The sequence below is a fragment of the Heteronotia binoei genome, chromosome 8 (genome assembly GCF_032191835.1).
Source record: "Heteronotia binoei isolate CCM8104 ecotype False Entrance Well chromosome 8, APGP_CSIRO_Hbin_v1, whole genome shotgun sequence".
NCBI lineage: Eukaryota > Metazoa > Chordata > Lepidosauria > Squamata > Gekkonidae > Heteronotia > Heteronotia binoei.
Window position 1 is genome coordinate 78,078,747 of NC_083230.1, and position 22,932 is coordinate 78,101,678.

The following is a 22,932-nucleotide window of genomic DNA, read 5'->3' on the forward strand; positions in this document are numbered from 1 at the left end:
ACAGCAGTAACAGTTTAACGGGAGAAGTAGGACTCTGGGGAGGAGCATCCTGTCGCTGAGGGTGTTCAGGGACTGGATTATGCAAGGGCTAAGGGAAAGGACTAGGCTTCATGGCAAGGAAAAGAGCATGTGCTCTGCAAAGACTAAGATGAACGTTCAGCTGTTGTTTAGGTATTTGTTGAGAGGGGAGCTGATATCATGGGCACCTATTTTATTCTCATTCCCCTTGTTTTCAGAGCCCAGTTTGCTGATTGGTAACTATAGCAGTTGGCTCTTCCTAAGAAGCTTAGAGGGAATGGTTGGTCTTTCATTCTATCACAATCTGCTTCTGGCTGTAATATAGTCAACCATAATAATTACTTCCTTGCACAGTGATGGCACAAATGATCATGTTCAAATGTTGCTTTGTCCTTAGGATCCCAAGATCTGGGAATGGGGCACAGTATGTCATGTACTTCTGTGAAGCCATCCCTAAGTTCCAGTCTGGTCCATGTTGTGAATCCCTCCTCTGGAGAATAACTTTAGAGGTTCAAGATTCACAAATTGCCATCTTCAGATTGATTTGTGTGGTAAAGCTTCATTGAATTGTTCTTCAGCTGGAATAATTTTGAAAGCTATCTATTGGTTCTCTTGATTCTCCTAAGTAGATATTGTTATTGAAAGCAAGTACAATTGAGTATTATAACAAATTATGTTCAGTAGGCCTGAGTCAGATGCTTTGGGTTTCTGCAGTTTTTGGTTTCTAGACACAGCACACTAATCTGGTTATCCTGACTTCTAGCCCAGACAACTGTGAATGTAACCCATCGTCCAATGACTCAGGCTGCTGCCCGGCTCCCAGTACCAAGAGCTCCTGCTAACCATCAGGTGGTCTATACTACTCTTCCTGCACCATCAGGACAGAATCCTGTGCGAACCAACGTTATGCAGAGCCCTAGTTTAAGGCAGGTCAACCCACAAAGTTCAGGTAAGGAACCTTTCTTGCATATTTGTTCTGTACTGTGTGGGCAAAATTTGAATAGATTTTTTGATGTTACTCTTGTCTGTATTTTTAGGAAGGTAGTTCACCTGGAGTTGTGTAAATTGACCTATTCAGCTGTAGGCTTCACTTAAATTTCATTTCAGGACTTGTAGCTTGTGTACTTAGAAATCCCTAGTATCCTTTCTGCTCAAGGGAACCCTCATAGCAGCCACAAAGTGGTGTAGTGGTTAAGAGCAGTAGACTCTAATCTGCTGAACCAGGTTTGATTCTGCAATCCTCCATATAAAGTCTACTGGGTGACCTTGGGCCAGTCACAGTTCTCTCATAGGTGTTCTCCCAAGAGCAGCTTTCTCAGCCCCACCTACCTCACAGGGTGACTGTTGTGCAGAGAGGAAGGGAAGGAGATTGTAATATGTTCTGAGACTCCCCAGCGAAGGGCGGGGTATAAATCTAACTTCTTTTTCTTCTTTCTGTCAGTATAGATTTTTTGCTTCTTGTTTCACTAACATTGGAGCATATTTGCAGTTTAACTTTATTTTACTTTTAGTACTTTCCCAGTGAAGCTTTTTCCTGAAACTGGAAGGGCTCTTCCCTCCAGGTAAGGTGTCAGGGTTTGGTGACCCTGCCTGGTGCTGGAGAAAAAATCAGCCTTTTTTCCTCCCACCTGGTATCCTGCTGGCTAAACTGTATGCCCAACTAGGTCTTTGAAATCATAAGTACAGGAACAGATAAATTACCTACCGCTCTTAACTTTCAAACCATACTTTTTGCCTTTCTTGATGGTAAATTTTGTAAAACAAGTAAATTCATACCACTGTGTTTACCAGCAAAAGTTGGTGAAGGATATTTATGTCCTTTATTTTTTTGCATTGCATCAAGAGACATGTATTTAGAGATTCTTTAATGTACAGTTCTGTCTTGTTCAGAAAGGAGGGAAAATCTCTCTTCCCAGTCAAGGCAATTAGGTAACAATGTTATTTATAGAAAAAAAAGGCTGAAATATATTCAAACAAATGAACGTTGGAGATGATGATTTGATATAGAATTGAAATAGTGTCTGTAATATTATGTGTTTTGTGCAATGCTTTTTTAAATTTTTTGCATTCAATTTTTCAGATATCTCAGGGCATTCCGAATGCCTTGATTCAGATAGAAACTGGCATGATCTCAGTGGAGGCAAGGTTTTGGGTCATGACCATACAGTATTGGCTGAAATTAATCTTTTTCCCTAAGAGGCCAACAAACTTAATCTTCCAAGATATCTCAATTCCACCATGGCTTAGGGAAAAACAGAGGAAAAACTTCCCTATTTTGGCCTTACGAAACAATATCTTAACTCTCTTACATACGATAAAGCCAGAGAGCTAGTGAAACAGAGTATCAGATATTGCCAGACAGAATGATCTTAATAGTACCTCAAAATGGCGAGCCCTTGTAGAACCGATTAATAGAATAGCACCCATGCCATACTTACACCAGCTGGAAAATTATGAGTACAGGAGAATTCTTACCCTCATGAGGTGGGACGCCCTCCCTTCTGCAGTCTTGGAGGGCAGATATAACAAAATACCTTTTGAAGATCATATATGCCCCTGCTGTAATGAAGGGATAGAATCTTTAGTGCATGTCCTGTATGACTGCAAAGTGTACAGCATTCACCATAAAATCCTTCCTTTTCCTGCAATCTTGCCTACCACTCTTAATAAAAAAAATGCAACAACTGAAGGATCTTGAATGAAAGAAACCCTAGGGTTATACTCAAATTAGCTAAATTTGACTGGCTTGCCACCAGAACTAGAAAGTCACTCATAGTTCTGAAGGGAAATAGCTAGGCATTTTCTTCTTCTTTCTCTTAGTCGATAGTTTTTAAAATGTTTAATCCCATTATTAACTGTATGTATGTATATATGTTTTTATAATTGATTGTAGCAATTTTACCTTTGTTCTCTCAGCACAATTTGTATGGGTTACTGTAACCGGCATTGGTTTTATCTATATTGTTTTTTGCTGGCTTTTGCTGTGAATAAACTAACCTTTTTATAGTTTGCTATGTATATACTTTGCACTAAAGGATAGAAAGTTTAACCGCTGTAAATAACGGTATCCACAAAAGATTATTTATAATTTCTGATTTTAAGCAAGTAAAGTAAATTAAGCAAGTAACTGAAAATTCAGTAGGCTAGAATACTCTGTATATTGTGATCTTTCTACTGGTGTCTGTGCAGGTGTGACACTGCGAATGCCTCAGACAACAGCGTACGTTGTAAACAATGGACTGACCTTGGGGTCTGGAGGGCCTCAGCTCACTGTGCACCACCGGCCATCTCAAGTGCATTCAGTAAGTACTGTTGCCCAGCCACTGAAGTGAACATACAGGAAAAATCTAGTCAGCATGGCCCCATGTGCAGATACTTAAATCCTCAGATTGGAGCCATGTAGACAATCCTGGGAGAAAAAGAAGGGAGGTTAAATCTCCCCTAAACAGAGGTACATTTGTGTACACATGTGCACACAACACTCCTCCATTGAGGGAGGCAGCAGCACTACACGTGAGTTGGGGAAGAGGTGGCTGGCAGGGGGCTACTGTACCTCTCCCTGCTACTTGAAGTAGCAGAGGAAAGGGAGCCACTGCAAAAGGCAGGTGGTGGCCAGATTGGCCGGCTGTCAAGTGGCCAGCCCACCAAGTAAGGGGGGAATGAATGATCAACACAGTGGCAAGAAAAGTGACACAGTGGCGAGTGGGCATAGCAGTGAACAGGGGGAATGGATGGTTGGGCAGAGTGGGGGAGAGAGGTAGCGGGGTGGGCAGACTGAGGAAAGGGGAGCAGAGCAGTAGTAGGAAGGCAACAGAGAGATGGGTAGCACTGCTGGGGAAGGAGAGAAAAGTAGGGTATGGGAGGAGGAAGTGGCAGAAGAAAGGGTATAGAAAGGTGGCTGGAGGTGAGTGTCAGAGGTTAGAGGACAATAAGGAAAGTTTCCTCTTTTTCATGAGCCCCTGCTTGTATATGCTATTGTTTGCCAACAGTGCCTTTTAGCGGTTTTGGACTGACCAAACTGGAAAGTCTGTACATGGAAGCAATTGAGCATTTATAATGGGCAGATCATGAATGTAGTTGGGAAAACTGGCTGATATCAGGGTTTTATATTCATATTGGAACAATTATTATTTTCCCAGTATTTCAATATTTGCTATATTCTCTATCATACCTCTCTTTTTAGAACTATGACCTACTGTCCACTTTACTAATTAGAAACAAAACTGCCTTTTAAAGCTCATTCCAGTTTAAATCCAGAACATGGGTAAAGTGCTTAGATACAGGTATGATGAATCTCGGTGAGCACATAAGGCAGGTGTATTTAAATAAGGAAGTAGCTGTGTCTCAGTGATAGAGAATTTGCTTTGCATGCAGAGGGTTCCAGGTTCAAGCCCCAGCATCTCCAGATAAAAAGGAAGAGTTTTAATTGTTGTTTTATCTATGTTGTCATCTGCCCTGAGCCCGTTTCGGGAAAGGGCCGAATATAAATTAAATAAATAAATTAAGGTATTATGTGAAATGAAAGATGTCTGTCTGAATCCCTGAAAAGCTACTGCCAGTCAGAGTATACAATGGTTTGATTCAGTGTAAGGCAACTTCATATATGTAAATATGACTGGGCACCTATGGGATTCCTATGCAGGTGAGTGCTGTACCCATGACCTAGATATTAATTGATCTTCTTCGTGGTGTCTGTGCATCACACTGATGGGAGAGGCGCCGGCGCCAATCACGATTGGTAACTTCAAAGCCGCAGATTTCCGCGCCCCCGTCCCGGTGTGCATGCGCAGGCATCCCCTCCCCTGCGCATGCCCAACGGGACAGGAGCGGACATCCCGCCACTTCTCTTCTGACCGCCGTTGAGATCAGCCGATCTTTCCTACGGTCAGTGGATTACTTGCTTCTAGCCTTGCTGGTTCTTCCAGTGCGGATTTTCTAGCGTCAGATTGCTTCCTTTCGTCTTCCGTGAGTGGGGTGGAGTGTTACTTTTGTTGTTTTTCCCTAACTCTAGTACCCTTCCCTTCCCTTCCCCCCCCTCACCTCCCCACGCCTTTTGCGTATGGAAAAGCGTTGGGGCTTCTTTAAGAGGTGCAGACGGTGTGGCAGTAAGATCGCCCCTCCGGACGGCCACACTCTTTGCTTGCTGTGTCTGGGAGAAACACACAAGCCAGACTCCTGCACCCATTGCGCAAGATTTTCCAGACAAATTTCCAGGAAAAACCGAGCGGCTCGTCTCGCTGCAGCCCTAGTCGAACAGGCGCTGTCTCCGCAGAACATGGCGTCATCAGAAAGCGCGCCAAAATCCTCGGCGTTGGTGGTCGATACCGACAAGACCTCCCTCGATGCCGATCGCCCCCTGAAAAGAGCGGGCTCAGCTTCGCTGTCAGAGACCTCTATGCCAGCGAAGAGGTTGAAGGAGGATAAGGGAGCTTCTGCGGGGTCGAAGAAAAAGTCCGACAAGCAGAAGCATAAGAAGGTTGCTGCAAGTTCTTCTCCGACATCGCCACTCGACTCGGCAACCCCAGCTCTGCCTCCTCTCAAGCTGTTGGCCTCCCCGCGCCATCGACCGAACCTATCAGCGCTCGAATCGATGCCGACGCAAATAGCCATCTCATCCGACTCCGACCAAGATCTGGAATCGGCACAGTGCTCGGTGAGAGACAACAGCCCTTCGGACCTCATTCAAGAGGAGAAGGATAGCTCTCGGGATCGATCAGAGAGAGCCCGGTGGGAGCGATCCCGCAGCTCACAGAGAGTTTCCCCTCTTTCTCTGAGACGGGTGCCACAGCTGGACCGGCCTAAGACCTCCCAGAGGGACCGATCCTGGAGCCCTCGGTATCGACGGGATCGTCAATCATCGAAGGAGAGATCCCCGGAGGAATGCTCTCCTAGGAGGCACCGAGAGAGTTCCCCACGACAGAGAACACCGCCGCCGCTGTCATGGGACCAAAGACAACGGCAGTATCTCTATGGGTCCTGCCCGATGCCGTCCATGTTCCCTTGGTTCCCTCCTCACCAGTCCGAATGGGGCCAACGTTCGGAGGCATCGTACCGTTCCAGGACATCGTACCGTCCCCCGAAACGTAAGCCATCGGCATCGATGTCGAAACCTCCGGTTGAGGAACCAGCCAAGAGGAAGAAATCACCTCCCACCGAGACTGTGACCCCTGAACCGATTCGGGGTCGACCCACTCAATCGGACCAATCAGAGTCCCCGGAGCGCTCACCGAGATCCTCGGAAGGCTCGATGCAGGAGGAGCAGCTGTCCTCAGAGGAACAATCTCCACCTAACAAGGTCGGGGAAGACCAACCTATCTCCCCCTCGGAGGACTTGAAATCCTATGGGAAGCTGATAAAAAGGATGGCGCAGTCCCTATCCTTGTCGACAATCCAGCCTGTGCCTGTCGTTACCGATAGTGTATTCAACATCGTTCAGATGGATACATCGACGGCCGTCACTCTTCCGTTGACCACAGTGATGTTACATACTGCGAAAGCCTCATGGGACAAGCCTGCCTCCACTCCTATTACATCGTGCAGGCTTGATCACATGTACTGCATTCAGGAGTCCTCAGCGGACTTTCTCTTCAATCATCCTAGGCCAAATTCCGTGGTGGTGGCGTCATCCTCCAAGGCCAGAAAGACCCACGCCACCCCTCCAGACAAGGAGGGCAAAAAGCTAGATGGTCTGGGGCGAAGAATCTACACGGCGGGAGCACTGGGCCTCAAAGTGGCCAACTATGCTGCGTGCATGGGGCGCTATCAATATGCCTTATGGGACTTCCAGAACAGTCCAAGAATGCCCTAAGGAAAATCCAGAGTGAGGGCATGGCATTAGCCAAACAGCAATTAAACTCCGCAAAGCATGCGGGGGACATTGGCGCCAAGACCCTCACGACGGCTGTGACTCTTCGGAGACACTCGTGGTTGAGATCCACAGCCCTACAGACGAATACCCAGGCATACGTCGAAGATTTACCTTTCGACGGAAAGGGGCTATTCAGTGCTACCACTGATACGGTGCTCCAAGACATGGATAAGAGCATCCGCACCTCCAGGAACCTGGGGGTTCCAGCATCATCCAGGCAGCAGTCCATGGTCGAAAACGTGGAGCAAGAAACCCTTCCAGAAGCAGTCAGGGGACCAACAATGGAGGCCCAAGACCACGGCCGCCTTTACCAAGCCCCAGTACGGCACAAAGGCTAAATACTCGCCTACCTCCTCTCAGTCCTCCAGGCAGAAGGGGAATAGACCGGCCAAACAGGGCCTTTGACTGCCCCCCCCTTACTACACCCCCACCAATTCTTCGGACCGTACCTGCCTGTGGCCCTTTTTCCGAGCTTGGTCATCCATAACAACGGACCAATGGGTGCTGTCGATAGTCCGGCTGGGCTATCTAATCGAGTTTCAACAGGAACCAAAGGTTCCAACATTCGTCTACACCACCCCGTCCTCCACCCTCCAAGAGGAGGTACGGACTTTGCTCGAGAAGAAGGCCATAGAACCGGTCCCGCCAAACCAAGTACGGCTGGGGTTCTACTCCCACTATTTTACCGTTCCCAAACGGGATGGTGGCCTGTGGCCCATAATGGACCTTCAGGGACTCAATGACTTTATACCACACCAAAAGTTCCGTATGACGTCCCTATCCAACATACTCCCGCTGCTGAACCCTGGAGATTGGATGGCCACGTTAGACCTCCAGGATGCTTATTTTCACATAAGCATCCATCCGGCTCACAGAAAATTTCTAAGGTTGGCCATTGGGACTTTGCATTTCCAATACCGTGCCCTCCCCTTCAGCTTGTCGACGGCCCCAAGGGTGTTCACAAAGACAATGATAGTGGTGGCGGCCCACCTCAGATTGCAGGGCATAGCAATATACCCGTACATCGACGACTGGCTGCTGGTGGCAGGGTCCAAAGCCGGACTCCTACAGCATATCTCCACCACCCTGAACCTCCTCCAGCAGTTGGGGTTGCGGGTGAATACGAAGAAGTCCTGTCTTCATCCGTCCCAAAGGATCCAATTCATCGGGGCGGTTCTGGACACGCGACAGTGCAAAGCGTTCCTGCCAGAAAAAAGGGTGAAGGACATTATGGACTTTGGCTGGATCTCCAGATATTGCGGCTACTCGGACTGATGGCAGCCACTACTGCGGTGCTGACGTTCGCCACGCTACACATGAGGAGTCTCCAGTTGTGGTTTCTGAGACGTTTCCGTTGCAGGGTAGACTCCCCCCGACGCAGGTTTTCCATCCCACAGGAGATTCTGGCGTCACTGACGTGGTGGCGTCACAAGCGCAATTTGCTAGAGGGTGCGCCGTTCCACAGGCCACTAGCGACAATGACCCTGACCACAGACGCATCCCTATGGGGATGGGGTGCACACGTCAATGGCCTTTGTGTGGGCAACAGATGGTCCAGGGACCACCTGCAGTACCATATCAACTTTCTAGAACTTCTAGCGATTCATTATGCCATCCTTTCCTTCAGGCCACTGCTGGCAAATCGGACAGTAGCAATACTAACGGACAACACCACAGCGCTGGCCTATATCAACAGGCAGGGCGGCACGGTGTCTTGCAAGCTGTGCTTCCTGGCATTGCAGGTGTGGCAGATCTGCATGGAGATGAACATTTACATCATCGCAGCTCATCTCCCGGGCGAACAAAATGTGTGCTCAGACTTTCTCAGCAGGGGAGGAGCATCCCTGCACGAATGGGAACTGAACTGGACCTTCCTCCAGCCGGGCTTCCAGGAGTGGGGGACCCCGGAGATAGATGTCTTCGCCACCCGCGACAACAGAAAGTGCAAGAGCTTTTGTTGTCGGGGAGGGAGAGACCCTTTGTCGCTGGGGGATGGCCATCTGCTTCGATGGGATCGGCTCCATCTCTATCTGTTCCCTCCGATTCCGCTCATCACACGGGTGGTGCAGAAACTGTACAGAGAGCGCCCGCGGGGCATTCTGATCACCCCCTGGTGGCCCAGGCAACATTGGTTCGCCCCTGTGCTACAGCTATCCAAGGGCAAGTTTCACCATTTTCCCGGGGCGCCGGATCTACTCTCCTCCCAGCAGGGCAGGATAGTCCACCACGATGTCCCACACCTAAAACTGACAGCGTGGAAACTCGGATGACCGAGCTGTCAGAAAGGGTGCAGCATGTCATCCTTAACTGCAGGAAGGAGTCAACAAGGAAATCCTACGCCTATAAATGGGCTCAGTTCGTGAAATTTGCCTCAAAGGGGGGCAGCGACGCAAGGAAGGCGGGCCTTCCTAGCATTTTCGACTTCCTGCTCTCTCTGCTGGACAAGGGGCTGGCGGTCTCCTCCATTAAGGTGTACTTGGCAGCCATTTCAGCCAATCACGAACATGTCGAAGGTCGGTCGGTGTTTACTCACCCTACCACTAAGAGCTTTCTAAAGGGGCTGGTACGGCTGTACTCCTCTGTCCAGGCTCCTACGCCTTCCTGGGACCTACCAGGGGTCTTGGAGGCTCTCATGGGGAAACCCTTTGAACCTATGGCCACGTGCTCCCTGCAGTTACTCTCATGGAAAGCGGCATTCCTGGTGGCCATCACCTCGACACGTCGGGTGGGAGAACTGGCAGCTTTGAGATGCGACCACCCTTACCTGCAGTTCAGCCCAGAAGGGGTGCACCTACGGCCAGATGTCACCTTTCTACCGAAGGTAGTGTCTGCCTTCCATCTTAACAAGGAAATTTATCTACCAGTCTATTTCCCGAACCCAGCTACAGATTCGGAAAGACGCTTTCACGCCCTTGACGTGAAACGTGCACTCTCCTTCTATCTGCACAGAGTTAAACCTGTGCGCAAGGACTCCAGGCTCTTCGTCTCGTATGCCACGGCTTCTTTGGGGTGAAGGATCTCCTCACAGAGACTCTCCAAGTGGTTGACAGAGACAATTAAGCTATGCTACTTGCTGCAGAAGCGGCCTCTACCAGGGCCTTTCAGAGCTCATTCCACAAGAGCAATGGCCACCTCAGCTGCATTCATGAAAGGGGTGCCTTTGCGAGACATTTGTAAAGCAGCTACCTGGTCCTCCCCGCATACGTTCATCAAACACTATGCGTTGGACCTTCAGTGGAGACAGAGTTCGTCGGTGGGCAGTGCAGTTCTGCGGTCGCTCGCCTATTGACGGACCACACAACCCTCCTCCAGGTATGTGGTGAGCTTGCTATTCTCCCATCAGTGTGATGCACAGAGACCACGAAGAAGATAAACAGGTTTCCTACCTGTAACTGATGATCTTCGAGTGGTCATCTGTGCAGTCACACTACCCGCCCACCTTCCCCGCTGCCGCGGGTCCGTCTCCAGGGCTCCTGCAGCGGTCAGAAGGAACTGGCGGGATGTCCGCTCCTGTCCCGTTGGGCATGTGCAGGGGAGGGGGTGCCTGCACATGCGCACCGGGACGGGGGCGCGGAAATCCGCGGCTTTGAAGTTACCGATCGTGATCGGCGCCGGCGCCTCTCCCATCAGTGTGACTGCACAGATGACCACTCGAAGATCATCAGTTACAGGTAGGAAACCTGTTTTTTCAGATCTGGTTCTCTGCCTCTGCACATTATTCTGGGAAGTATGTAATGTGATTAAATGCAGCTAATCCTTTAATCATATTCATAGCACAGCACATGACAATAAAGCAGTGGTGCACATCTCAAATAACAGCTGTTCCTTTTTACTAAAGAGGGGTGCATTAACTAATTTGTTTCCTTCCTTCTTGAAGGGTGGATGGGAATCACTCATGTCAAGATGCTCTTTTTCTCAGAGTGGGACAGTTTTTTTAAAAACAGATGTAGCTCTGTGGTGTTCAGCCTTTTCTCTATTGATCCCTTTTTCTTTCTGCACCCAATATAATGTACTTATTTCTCTTTCTGCATTACAGATGAAGCCTAAATAAAAATATGTTTTGTTTAGCTGGTGTTAATGGGGAAATTTTTGGAAAAATGGAAATATATGCCATAATTATGAACTACAGTTGCTTTACTACACAAATAAAATGCAGTATAAGTTAACAGAGACATTCCAATAAATGCCTGTATTTTATTAAAATAATATATCCATATGTTAGATATGAACTATACTTCAATTGTAAAAAAGAAACCAGAGCACTCAAATATCCTTATAGCAGACTGAGGGCAGTGTTCCCAAAATGGCATGTGTGGACACCATGTCACCTGCAGTCCTGTTAAAAAAATGAGCAAGGACATTGTGAGTAGAGTTGTGGGCACAAGGCTGGCAGCCAGTGATAGACTCAAGGGGGGGAGGTGTCATTGGCGATGCTGTAGCATAGGGGTTTGAAGACGAAGGAAGGAAGGAAGGCAACTTTAGCTTTAAAGGTTCAAGATTCACAAATTGCCATCTTTAGATTGATTTATGTGGTAAAGCTTCATTGAATTGTTCTTCAGCTAGAATAATTTTGAAAACTATCTATTGTTTCTCTTGATTCTCCCAAGTAGATATTGTTTCTGAAAGCAAATACAGTTGAGTGTTACAAGAAATTATGTTCCGCAGGCCTGATACAAATGTTTTAGGTTTCTGCAGTTTTTTGTTTCTTCCTCCCTCTCTCCCTCTTCAAACATCTGATGTTTATTCTATGTGACTCTTACGTTAAGCAAGTTTGGCCACCCTTGCTGTAGCTTTCAGCCAATACTTTGTAGATTAACCATAGAGTTTTGTAGATTAACGATAGAGTTTTGCTGCAGTATTGGCAGTGTGGTGATGACACTGCTGCCATGCTAAAAGTTATGCCATCATACCAAGATATTGCTGTTCAATTCCTGTTCCCTCCCACTTTCTGCCACCACCGAGCAGGAAGGGCTGGGGGAAGGCAAGAGGAATTCCCACCATAGCAGGAAACCCGGCAACCCTGATTGTAAGGCAGGGTTTGTGATTGGCTGCCTTCTTTGAAATGAAAGGAGTTTCTACAGCTTGTAATAGCAGCTGTGGTGACTAATAGATTGAGAGAACTAGTAAGTGCCTGGACTTTCCTTAGAGCCAGTTTGGTGTAGTAGTTAAGTGTGCAGACTATTATCTGGGAGAATCGGGTTTGAGTCCGCACTCCTCCACTTGCACCTGCTAGCATGGCCTTGGGTCAGCCATAGCTCTGGCAGAGGTTGTCCTTGAAAGGGCAGCTGCTGTTAGATCCCTCTCCAGCCCCACCCACCTCACAGGGTGTCTGTTGTGGGGGAGGAAGGTAAAAGAGATTGTGAGCTGCTCTGAGACTCTTTGGAGTGGAGGGCGGGCTATAAATCCAATATCATCTTCTTCTTCTTCTCCTTAGTCCTGTGCCCCACCTCAAGCTTTTTTTTCCATTTTGCTTTATTCCTCTTCCTTTTCTCTGCCCCCTCAGGTTTTCTTTTTCTTTTATTCTCATTCATATTCATTCTCTCTCTCTCTCTCTCTGTGTGCTGTCCTTTGGCCATTACTTTGTTTCTTTTGACTCCTTTCTCCTTCACCCACTTTGGGCATTCCATCATTTCCTTTTACCCCCTTTTTGTTTCTCCCTCTTCCTCCTGTGGGCTTTTCCTTGACAGGCTTTATCACATTGATTATTTTAATTGATATCTGCAGTTGCTCTGACTCACTGGAAACAAGTTTTGTTAGTGACATAATGTAATTTAACCTCTGTAGACAATGAACTTCAATGAGTATCTGTTGAAAAGTTTGGTGTATAAAGAGAAACTGACTTTTTAACCCATCTTCCTCAGCAGCTCATTTAATGCTATACCTTTTACTGTGCACCCACTAGAATATTTGAATAAAAATAAATCATTTGCAATATGTTAACTTTCTTATGAACATAGCATCGTATTTTCTTTTTCTTGGCCTCTTTGCAGTCATACCATTGGGGCTCCATCTCTGCACAGTGCCTTTATATGAAACATTCTACAGAAGGCTTTGGCACACGAAATACTCCCTGTCACAAATTCCACCTGCCCAAGATAGTGGAGTTAAGCTTTCAGCTCAGCTCTGTCCTTTACTATAGCTGCATCATCATTGGAGTGTGTTCTCTTGAGAGAATTCTGTGAGCTAGTGAATACTTTTCTTTCTTGACAGTGTTTTGTCTTTTTCTATCCCTTCAACAGGGGAGTTTTTCACTGTTTAGTCTGCAGTGCAGGGGTTTTTTTATAGCAGGAACTCCTTTGCATATTAGGCCTCACACTCCTGATGTAGCCAATCCTCCAAGAGCTTACAGGGTTCTTCTTACAGGGCCTACTGTGTAGGCTCCAGAAGGATTGGCTACATCAGGGGGCTGCGGCCTAATATTCAAAGGAGTTCCTGCTACAAAAAAAGCCCTGTGCACATATATGGCACAGTGGACCATTTTCAAAAAGTACTTGCAGTGTTGCTGCAAATATCCTTGCAGAGATGGACATGATCACTTCTACTTTGAGGAAGAACACACAACAAAGAAATGCCTACTGTTGAACAGGCAATGCATAATCAATCTTCTCAACCTCCAGCGCTCCTTTGGGAGCAGCCTATTCTGTTCTCCAGTGTGATAGCTGACACACTGGCAGTGTATTTGCCAAAGCCCAGTGTCTCATTACTGGCACCCATAGTTTAGCTCCTGACACTGGACCTGTCAGTCCTGGCTTTTTTGGGTTCATCTCAGCACCTCAAGCCAGTTAAAACAAGCAGTGGCCTCAACCTTTGTTAGAGCCTGAAAGGAAGAAACTTCACAAGTGTCAGACCAGGGATGGTAGTTAGAGGTCTGTTTCTCCTCCTATCTTGCATTTCTGACTGACGCAGATGCCTTTCTCCATGCTTTCCCAGACTGAACATTGAACTTCCAGAGCCAACAGTGGAAGAGCTCATTCGATTCCCTCGCATCCTTCAGTAGAGTGGGATCAGGCCCCAGATACCCAATTCATTAGTGTGTTCTTGGAGGATCAGTTAGCTGAATCCCCACAGGACCTCCTGTGTTCATTCTCCTTCAACATTAACCATCATCTCACCCAGTGATTCCACCAGGTACTTGTCATCTGGCTCCTGAGATCAGTAATGTCTTTCCCAGTGTTGAGACTGTGACCCAGGCCCATAGGACTGACATTGGTCTCTGCTCATTTTACCGTGCTACTATAACTACATAACTATTCCTGGGACCAGAGGAGTCCTTTATAACAGAAATGGAGACACCTAGACACTTACAAATCTCAGCCATCTTAACCACCTGTGAGGGGCATGTGGGACTGTTTGCCTCTGCATCAATGGCCCAGGGCTCTTAGTTGTCTGGTAATCCCATGTTATAGTTCTAGTCACAAAACCGTCAGTTCTGTCTGCTGTGGTATTTCATCCTTCACCTTCATTACTAAGCTTCACATGATGTGCCAGCTTGCCCTATAATAACTGTTGCTAGCACACCTTTAGCTCAAGTATGGGGGCAGTTGCATCCACTTCATTGCTAGCCAAAATCTCCTATGCCAGTTCCTGTTCCTAGATGTCTGCGGCTCACTGTGTCAGAGGCAATCTCTCCACGCATCTGCAGGACTGCTCCTGTTCTTCTGTCAAAGAGCACTGATGAGTGTTCTTCAGGTTTGACAGCTCAAACAAGGTATCAGAGAAAAGGCATCTAACTGCAGCAAATACTTAATACTTGCTGTTCTGGAAGAACTGAGCAGGAGGCTAGATCTCTTTTCTCCTTGGGCCATATGCATTGGTCTGTGGACTTGATGAGGGGAAGGATATCGAGCCTAAAAGCCTAGCTGTAGAATGGCTCTTGGCACCTTGGAGCCTGCTGATGTGACTGCATAGATTACCACTCCTGGTCACAGGTAAGTAGTCCATATGGGACTTCTGGAAGTTAGGTCCTTCCAACCGTTATAAACTGGAGAACTTGGTAACAATGCTCATCTTCATGTTAAAGGCATATATTGGATGCTGCCAAGGTTTGTACTTTGAGACAAGGAATTAAAACATTCGGTAGCATCAGTAAAATAACTAACTTATTCATTTCAATGTGGATGCGGTTCAATGTGGCCAAGTGCAAAGTAATGCACATTGGGGCCAAGAATCCCAGCTACAAATACAAGTTGATGGGGTGTGAACTGGCAGAGACTGACCAAGAGAGAGATCTTGGGGTCGTGGTAGATAACTCACTGAAAGTGTCAAGACAGTGTGCGTTTGCAATAAAAAAGGCCAACACCAACAAGTATAAATTATTAGGAAGGGAATTGAAAACAAATCAGCCAGTATCATAATGCCCAGTATAAATCGATGGTGCGGTCTCATTTGGAGTATTGTGTGCAGTTCTGGTCGCCACACCTCAAAAAGGATATTATAGCATTGGAGAAAATCCAGAAAAGAGCAACTAGAATGATTAAAGGGCTGGAACACTTTCCCTATGAAGAAAGGTTGAAACGCTTGGGACTCTTTAGCTTGGAGAAATGTCGACTGCGGGGTGACATGATAGAGGTTTACAAGATAATGCATGGGATGGAGAAAGTAGAGAAAGAATTACTTTTCTCCCTTTCTCACAATACAAGAACTCGTGGGCATTCGATGAAATTGCTGAGCAGACAGGTTACAATGGATAAAAGGAAGTACTTCTTCACCCAAAGGGTGATTAACATGTGGAATTCACTGCCACAGGAGGAGGTGGCGGCCACAAGCATAGCCACCTTCAAGAGGGGTTTAGATAAAAATATGGAGCAGAGGTCCATCAGTGGCTATTAGCCACAGTGTGTGTGTGTGTGTGTGTATATATAATATTTTTTTTTGGCCACTGTGTGACACAGAGTGTTGGACTGGATGTGCCATTGGCCTGATCTAACATGGCTTCTCTTATGTTCTTATGTTATGACTTCTCCAACTAAAGTTTGGGAGTATTATACTGTTTATGTTTTTCTAGTGCTTGCTGGGACCTGGGATTGACTTTGGCTGTGTAAGAATATAACTGATTTGCTGATAGAATACACTTTTGAAAACAGTATAAAGACAACTTTGCTTCCAATCTGCACAGCCCCCCTTCTTTTAATTTGTGGGTTTTGTTCTTGCCTTTCAGGAGCCACTGCGGCCTGTGCATCCAGCCCCACTGCCAGATGCCCCGCAGCCATCACGCTTGCCTCCTGAAGCGACCAATACCTCTCTGCCTCAGAAACCACATCTGAAGCTAGCACGTGTACAAAGCCAGAATGGCATAGTGCTATCGTGGAGTGTTTTGGAAGTGGACCGGAGCTGTGCCAGCGTGGACAGCTATCATCTGTATGCATACCATGAGGACCCTAGTGCCACTGTGCCCTCCCAGTGGAAAAAAATCGGGGAAGTGAAAGCCCTTCCTCTGCCTATGGCTTGCACACTTACTCAGTTCGTGTCTGGTAGCAAATACTATTTTGCAGTCCGTGCTAAGGACATCTATGGACGCTTCGGACCTTTCTGTGACCCTCAGTCTACAGATGTGATCGCTTCCCAAAGCAGTTAAACTAGAGACTTTGAAGGCTTCCATCTTGCCCTACAGTGCAGCTTACTCTGGTTTTGGGTTTATTCTCATGCATGAAACTCACTGTAAAACCTCCTCTGCAAGATTATTTCGGACAATTTTCACACACTACATAAACTTACAACCAAAATAAATTTCTAGCATACCATGGGAGAGCCTGTATTTCTACTGAAATCTTGAAGCATGACATTCTTCTCCCCTGCTGTTTAGGTATGAGGCCTTGAATCTTTGGGATTTGGCTTCATACAAGTAAGTATTTGAGTAGGCTGATGAGGATATATTAGCCCTGACACAAAGGCAAGAGGCATGTTGGGTCAGGAGGGAAGCTGGGATTTGGGAGCTTGCTTTCCTGGGTACTGGAAGAGTGGCCAGCCTTACCTTGCATTGCCTGTTCTCTAGAGGGCAAAGGAGTGGCCAGTCCTTGAGGAATGTATGCTAGCCTCAGGAAGTGTTCTAAGTCCGATCTGAAAACAGGTTTGCAGAAAGTTGTTTCATTTGCGTTTCCAATCCTTTCCTGATCCTCCTTTTAAATGTCCATCTCTTTTTTGAAAAAAAAATTTATTTGTGCCTTAAACAGTAATTTCAAAAATAAATGCAGTCACCTTTTCTGTGTTTTCCTCCTTTTGCCATTTTCATTTTTCATCTCCTTTTGCTAGTCCCAGAACATCATAACTTTCCCTTGCAGTGTCCTGAGAAATGTCATAGCCAATCTTATTAGATTAGTTCTCATTTGTGATCATTTAGGGCAATGTTTAAACGTTTGGTTCTGTTTACTAGGTGAAGAGGAATCATACTACATCACCTTCGTCAGAGGAAGTTGGTGTGCCACGTAAGGTCTGGGTACATAATACCATATTTTCATCACATCCTGATAATTGCTTTTTTCAAGCCACTATAACTGAACCTTCCCATACAACCTTTCATTCTTTTGAAGTGCTGAGTCAGCACAACAGGACAGTGCCTACATCTCCCTCCATCCCACCAGGACCTAGTATGTGTAAAATAGGCATAAACCACACCTTCCATGGACAATGAATGAGAACTGCACCATGCCATCTTCCAATTTAAAGCAGCACATCTGTTGTCTTCCTGGATTATCTGCTCTAGTTGGGGATAGTTCTTCTCAGTTCATTGTCTGGCCTAGGGTCTAGCACTTCTTGTTTTATTTTTCAAGCTAGTACAGCTGAACCATGAAATGCAAGATTCTAAAGAGAGAAAGCCTAGAGCTGGAACAACATTAATCTTATGTACATTGAGAAGACAAGGTCTTAATTCTGTAACTGTGAGAACATATGTGCAGTAGAGTTCATTGCCATTTAATACACCTTATATCCTCATTCATCTACATTTTATAGCCAAGGAGTTGTTTTTGAGTAATGAGGAACCAGCTTTTTGGTGGATCTTCTGCTTATGTCTAGTGGTCTAGTCCCAAATTAACTTTGAACTGAGGTAAAATTTATCCTTGCTGCTGTGTGAAGAATTCCTCAGTCTTTAGCAGACAGGTGATGATCCATTTGCCTCGCTCATTTAAATTAGCAGTGGTGCTATCTTCAGAAACCAGACTCCTTTGTGTACCTGTTTGCTAGCTGGCAGCTTGGTCTTGAAGCAAGCAGTGATTTCTCTAGAGTAACCACTTTCAGAATCATTTTTTCCCCTCAGTTTGAAGACGTGTTTGGACCTTCTTGCAAAATTAACAGTAGTAATGCTTTTAAAAAATCAGCTGATGATAAAATACCAAAAGTCTATGAAGAAAGTATTTTATTACAAAAACTGATTTAAAAGAGGGGAGAATTAAATCAGAAAGACAGTTGTGTGTGACTACAGCAATCCTGATCATATATAGCCAGAGATGCTATCTACTTTGGCCCTTTCCTACTGACTCATCTCATGCCTTTTTCTTATCTGTAGGCAATAGACACAAGGTTGACAATAGCTGAAAGGAATGTGGATATATGGAGTAGAGTTTATAATACCATTTGGGAAGCACATGTGGCATGTGTTTGAACACGAGAGAAAACTTGCAGCCAGAGATCATCTTTGAACTTGCTGCCAAAAAAGAAGTAGAGATGTTATGAACCCAAAAAATGTGACAATCCTAATCTGGATAAAGTACATCCTGCCCTTATATAACAGAGAGACAATATTGGCAACTACACTTCTTCTATTGCTTTACTTCTGTTCTGCATTCAGGGCCAGATACTGTTCTACTTTCAATGACAAAACTTGCAGCATATCAGTTACCACAATTAAGTTAGATCAAAATTGAGGGTAAAACACTTTTGCCTTCAGATTTGTAAAGTGAAGCTGGCAGAAAGGCTCTTAGTTAAAAAAAAAACGTACTTATAAATCAGAATGGATATCTGGAGCGTAATCATTCAAGTAACACTGAGGGAAAGGCAGAAAGAATGAGAGTGTGCTGCCAGCAGGAGCTCACAGTTTGAGAGTTTGTAGCTTTGTCTTTGGTGCAATATTTCCAAAGAAAAGATATTCTCTCCCCCCCCCCCCCATTTGAGCATCTGTCTGTAAACTGATGCTGCACAATACTAACTTACTGTCAAAGTATTAGAAAATAAACAGGATTATACAATACAAAGGTGCACAGTTACTGGGTTTTTCCCATACTATGTTTGTAAAATTGAACCGTCTCAGCGTGGTGTTTGCATTATAGATGAGAAGATCAAAGGATCTTCAAGGGAAGAGCGCAGAGAAGGATATTAGTCTCAACATTGTACTTTGTCAGTATTTTTTCCACCATGCTTTTCTTACTGCAGTATATGGGCTGGCCCATGCTTAAATTCTGTTTTCTACAGCTGTTGAGGTAGTATTTTTTTCATTTGTATTTTAGCAACATTCTGTTCTTTATACTGAATACTTGAGAATCCATCTGGCAGTTAGCGACATTCCATTTTTGAGGACCGGGGAAGGGGCAAGTAAGATGCTTTAGGCTTTTCAACATGAGAAGGTGGTGGAACAATTGCTGCTAAATCCTTCAAACTGCTTGTATGTTTCCTACTTTGTCCCTCAGATTACAGCAAGTAAACTTTTTTCTGGCAAGATCTCAGCAAGTTGTGAAGGGAAGGGGCCAGGAACAATGCATACTTTATAGTGGTAGCTAATTAGGAAAAGATTCTAAGAGCTCTGAGCATACTAGTAAGTATGCTGTTTCTCAAGGACAGATGAATCTTTAAAAGCTCTAACCTGAATTTCTAGTATATTGGAGGTATGGCTGTGTCTTTAAGTCTATACATTCCAGGAAAATGGTGGCCAAGCTAATAGCATCTGTGGGGTCAAGAGGATAGATGCTGGGATTCAAAAAGTGTTTTGTTGTCAGTTCACCCTTTCACTTTAGGATCTGTGTCTAAGTTGTCTGTGACCCAGAATCCATATCACATGTAGGATCAGATTGGGTGTTAAGTAGCTTTATAACTTGGATCCCTGAATAGCTACATTACAGTATTAACTAGGAAGACTGCATATGCAGTAGAAAACAAGTTTGGGATGATGACTTTTTAGAAGTCCTTTGGCATGGTCAAGTTCTCAACTGCAAAAATACCCAGATTTTAAAAACTAAAATTATATTGTTTTAATAGCTATGTATTTTAAATATATGGAAGTTATTTTTTTCCCTTATTTCCCCCTCATAATTTTGTGGTGAGGGATGTGAGAACCCCCCTCATAATTTTGTGGTGAGGGATGTGAGAACCCCCCTCATAATTTTGTGGTGAGGGATGTGAGAACTGGGTGCCAGTGTTTGGTGGGGCCTTCTAGCATTGCCATAAACCAGTTATTGCAATCTTTCTATAATGAACTCATGTTGACAAGAATAAAACACAAATTGATAAGTACAGCTTAAAATCTCTGTTCCTTTTATCATTGGATCTCATCAATATTTTAAAGCACATTGAAAGATTTCAATTGTGCTGGCTTTTCCTCTGAAAATATTTTAAGTGCTGTCTGAGGTTGAAGTTTTATCTGTAAATAAAGAAACTGGACAGCCAAAAGTTGGGGTACTTGTTGGACTTCAGTAACTTATCAGCTATTGGCAAATAGACTCCTACAAAACCCTTTATAAAAACTTGCACTCTGATTTTTTCTCCTGCAGATGAACATGTAAATAAAGATAATGTAGGATGTACCAAAAAGTCCAGTTTGAGCAGGACAATGGCAAGTTCTCCCCAGTTTTTGTATGCATTATAGATTAGTGTCTGTATACGTGTTAATTGTAGTGGGGTTTTGTCTGACAAGCCTGAAATTTATACTTTGAAATAAACTACTGGGTTTTTAACGTTTGGAGTCTTGTGTGCTTTGTTCAGTCTGTCAAGTATCTGGAGCTTTAAAAACAAACTACATCTCCCTGATGTTTGCTAAGGCAGAAAATTAATCCCCTGCCTGCTGCTTTTTCCCTTTGCTGTTTTGTGCAAAGGCACACATTACACCTGGTTGCTTTGGTGCAATTATGTCATGTGCAAAACATATTTAGTTTTTTTAAAAAAATTGCACCTAGCAGTGTACAAAAAGAATACCACTCAAGGAAGACACAAACACAAAATTAAATAGGGCCATTCTAAAAGAAATCAATAATTTTTGTGTAAGGATAGCCTACCACCTGAGCACTACAGTAAAATGCTTGTCTGGGTTCTCTTTGTTAAAAGATAGTCTGCATGGCAATCTTTCTTTTGTTTTTTAATCTGAAAACATCCTTGGATGCCAACTGAAGCTCACCCACAAATAAGATGTATAAGAGGGTCTGTTAATGCATGAAGATAGGGCAAATGATGTGTATGATAAGCACAAACAACAGAGTAAAAATATGAATCAAATGATGCCAGTGTTTCCTGTGTTCTGTACAAGAAGTATGAAGTGCCTCTATCCATTTGTGATAAAATGTAGGGGGAGAGAGTCATATTCTCACAGAGTTTGTAGATAAAATCCTTTCAGTTACTTCATCAGATATTCAAGTCCAGTGGAACCTTAAAAGACCAACAACATTTTCCAAGTTTCCACAAGTATAGCCACCTTCAAGAAGGGTTTAGATAAATATATGGAGCACAGGTCCATCAGTGGCTATTAGCCACAGTGTATGTGTGTATACAAAATTTTTTGCCACTGTGTGACACAGAGTGTTGGACTTGATGGGCCGTTGGCCTGATCCAACATGGCTTCTCTTATGTTCTTAAGTTACAAGCTTTTGTATTTATTTATTTATTTTTCATATTTATATGCCGCCTTCCCCGCCGAAGCAGGCTGAGGGTGGCTAACAACATCATATGTCAACAATAAAAACAAATCACAATCTCAAGTCCATTAAAAGTTAAAACAGGTTACAATTTAAAATTATTAGTGCAGTTTTAAAAACAGTTTGGTGCTAACATTGTACCATTCTTCAGTGATGTTTGGCATCTACACATTTTGGTTGAAGGCCATTCGAAATAGTGTTGTTTTGCAGGCCTTGTGGAACTGGGCAAGGTCCCGCAAGGCTCTAACATGGTCTGGGAGTTGGTTCCACCAGTGGGGGGCTGCAATAGAGAAGGCTCTTTCTCTAGTAGCCTTCAATTTCGCCTCCCTCGGCCCGGGGATTACTAATAGGTTGTGCGATCCGGATCTAAGTACCCTCTGGGGAATATATGGGGAGAGATGGTCCCTAAGGTAGGCAGGTCCTCAGCCAAATAGGGTATCAAAGTGAGTTTTGACTCAGACTCTTATACCCTGGAAAATTTAGTTGGTCTTTAAGGTGCTATTATGGACTGACACAGCTAGCCATCTGAAACTGTCTTCATCTGATACTGTTGACTGCATCCTTACAAAATGTTCATCTTCCTACGATCAGTAAAAATGCAAGGATACCTTCAAGAACAAAATTAATGAACATAAAAGTTTTTTTGAAATCAGTATTCTTAATGTTGACCAGAGAGAGCCATGAACTTGAGGTTTAAAAAGAAAAGATTCACTATCATCTTTGACCATCCAATTAGAATACAGATAGTATTTATAATACAATAATAAGTACAACCAACAGGCTCTTAAAACAGTGTATGAAAATGCAAGATCTTCTTTATGGTCTCTCTGCATCACACCCATGGGATTAGAGCACCTGTGCCAATCACAATTAGTAACCTACCAAGGCAAAAGGGGTTTTGTGCCCTTTCCCTGTTGACGTGCAGGAGCCCCACTGTGCACGCTCACCAGGGTGGGCACAGACATTCCGCTAGTTTTTTTCTGACCACCATACTGATCAGACTGACCTCCGATGCCAATGGTAGTTAACTTCTTTCCTCATTTTTTATCACTTTTCCTCCTTCGGAGCTAAGACCCAAGTTCTCCCCACTAGCCTCAGTCAGCTAGATTCAAAGGGCCCAGAACACCTAAACAGGGCCTTTGACTTTACAGTCTCTTCTCTACTGTGCTCCACCCTTCTGTGGTCCTACCCACCTCCACCCCTACTTGCCAACTTGGA

The 22,932-nt window shown here is 44.8% G+C and overlaps 1 protein-coding gene across 5 annotated transcripts in view; it reads left to right on the plus strand.

The window, feature by feature from the left end:
• The window catches only part of ATF7IP (activating transcription factor 7 interacting protein), a 216,181-nt gene extending 195,418 nt beyond the window's left edge, over nt 1–20,763 (plus strand). For all 5 annotated transcript variants that reach the window (XM_060245309.1, XM_060245311.1, XM_060245310.1 and 2 more), the window contains 3 exons: nt 782–967; nt 3,208–3,320; nt 16,044–20,763. In XM_060245309.1, the coding sequence (XP_060101292.1) occupies nt 782–967; nt 3,208–3,320; nt 16,044–16,460 (716 nt within the window). In that variant the 3' untranslated portion in view covers nt 16,461–20,763. The remainder of the gene's footprint in view (nt 1–781; nt 968–3,207; nt 3,321–16,043) is intronic.
• Nucleotides 20,764–22,932: the final 2,169 nt, after the last annotated feature.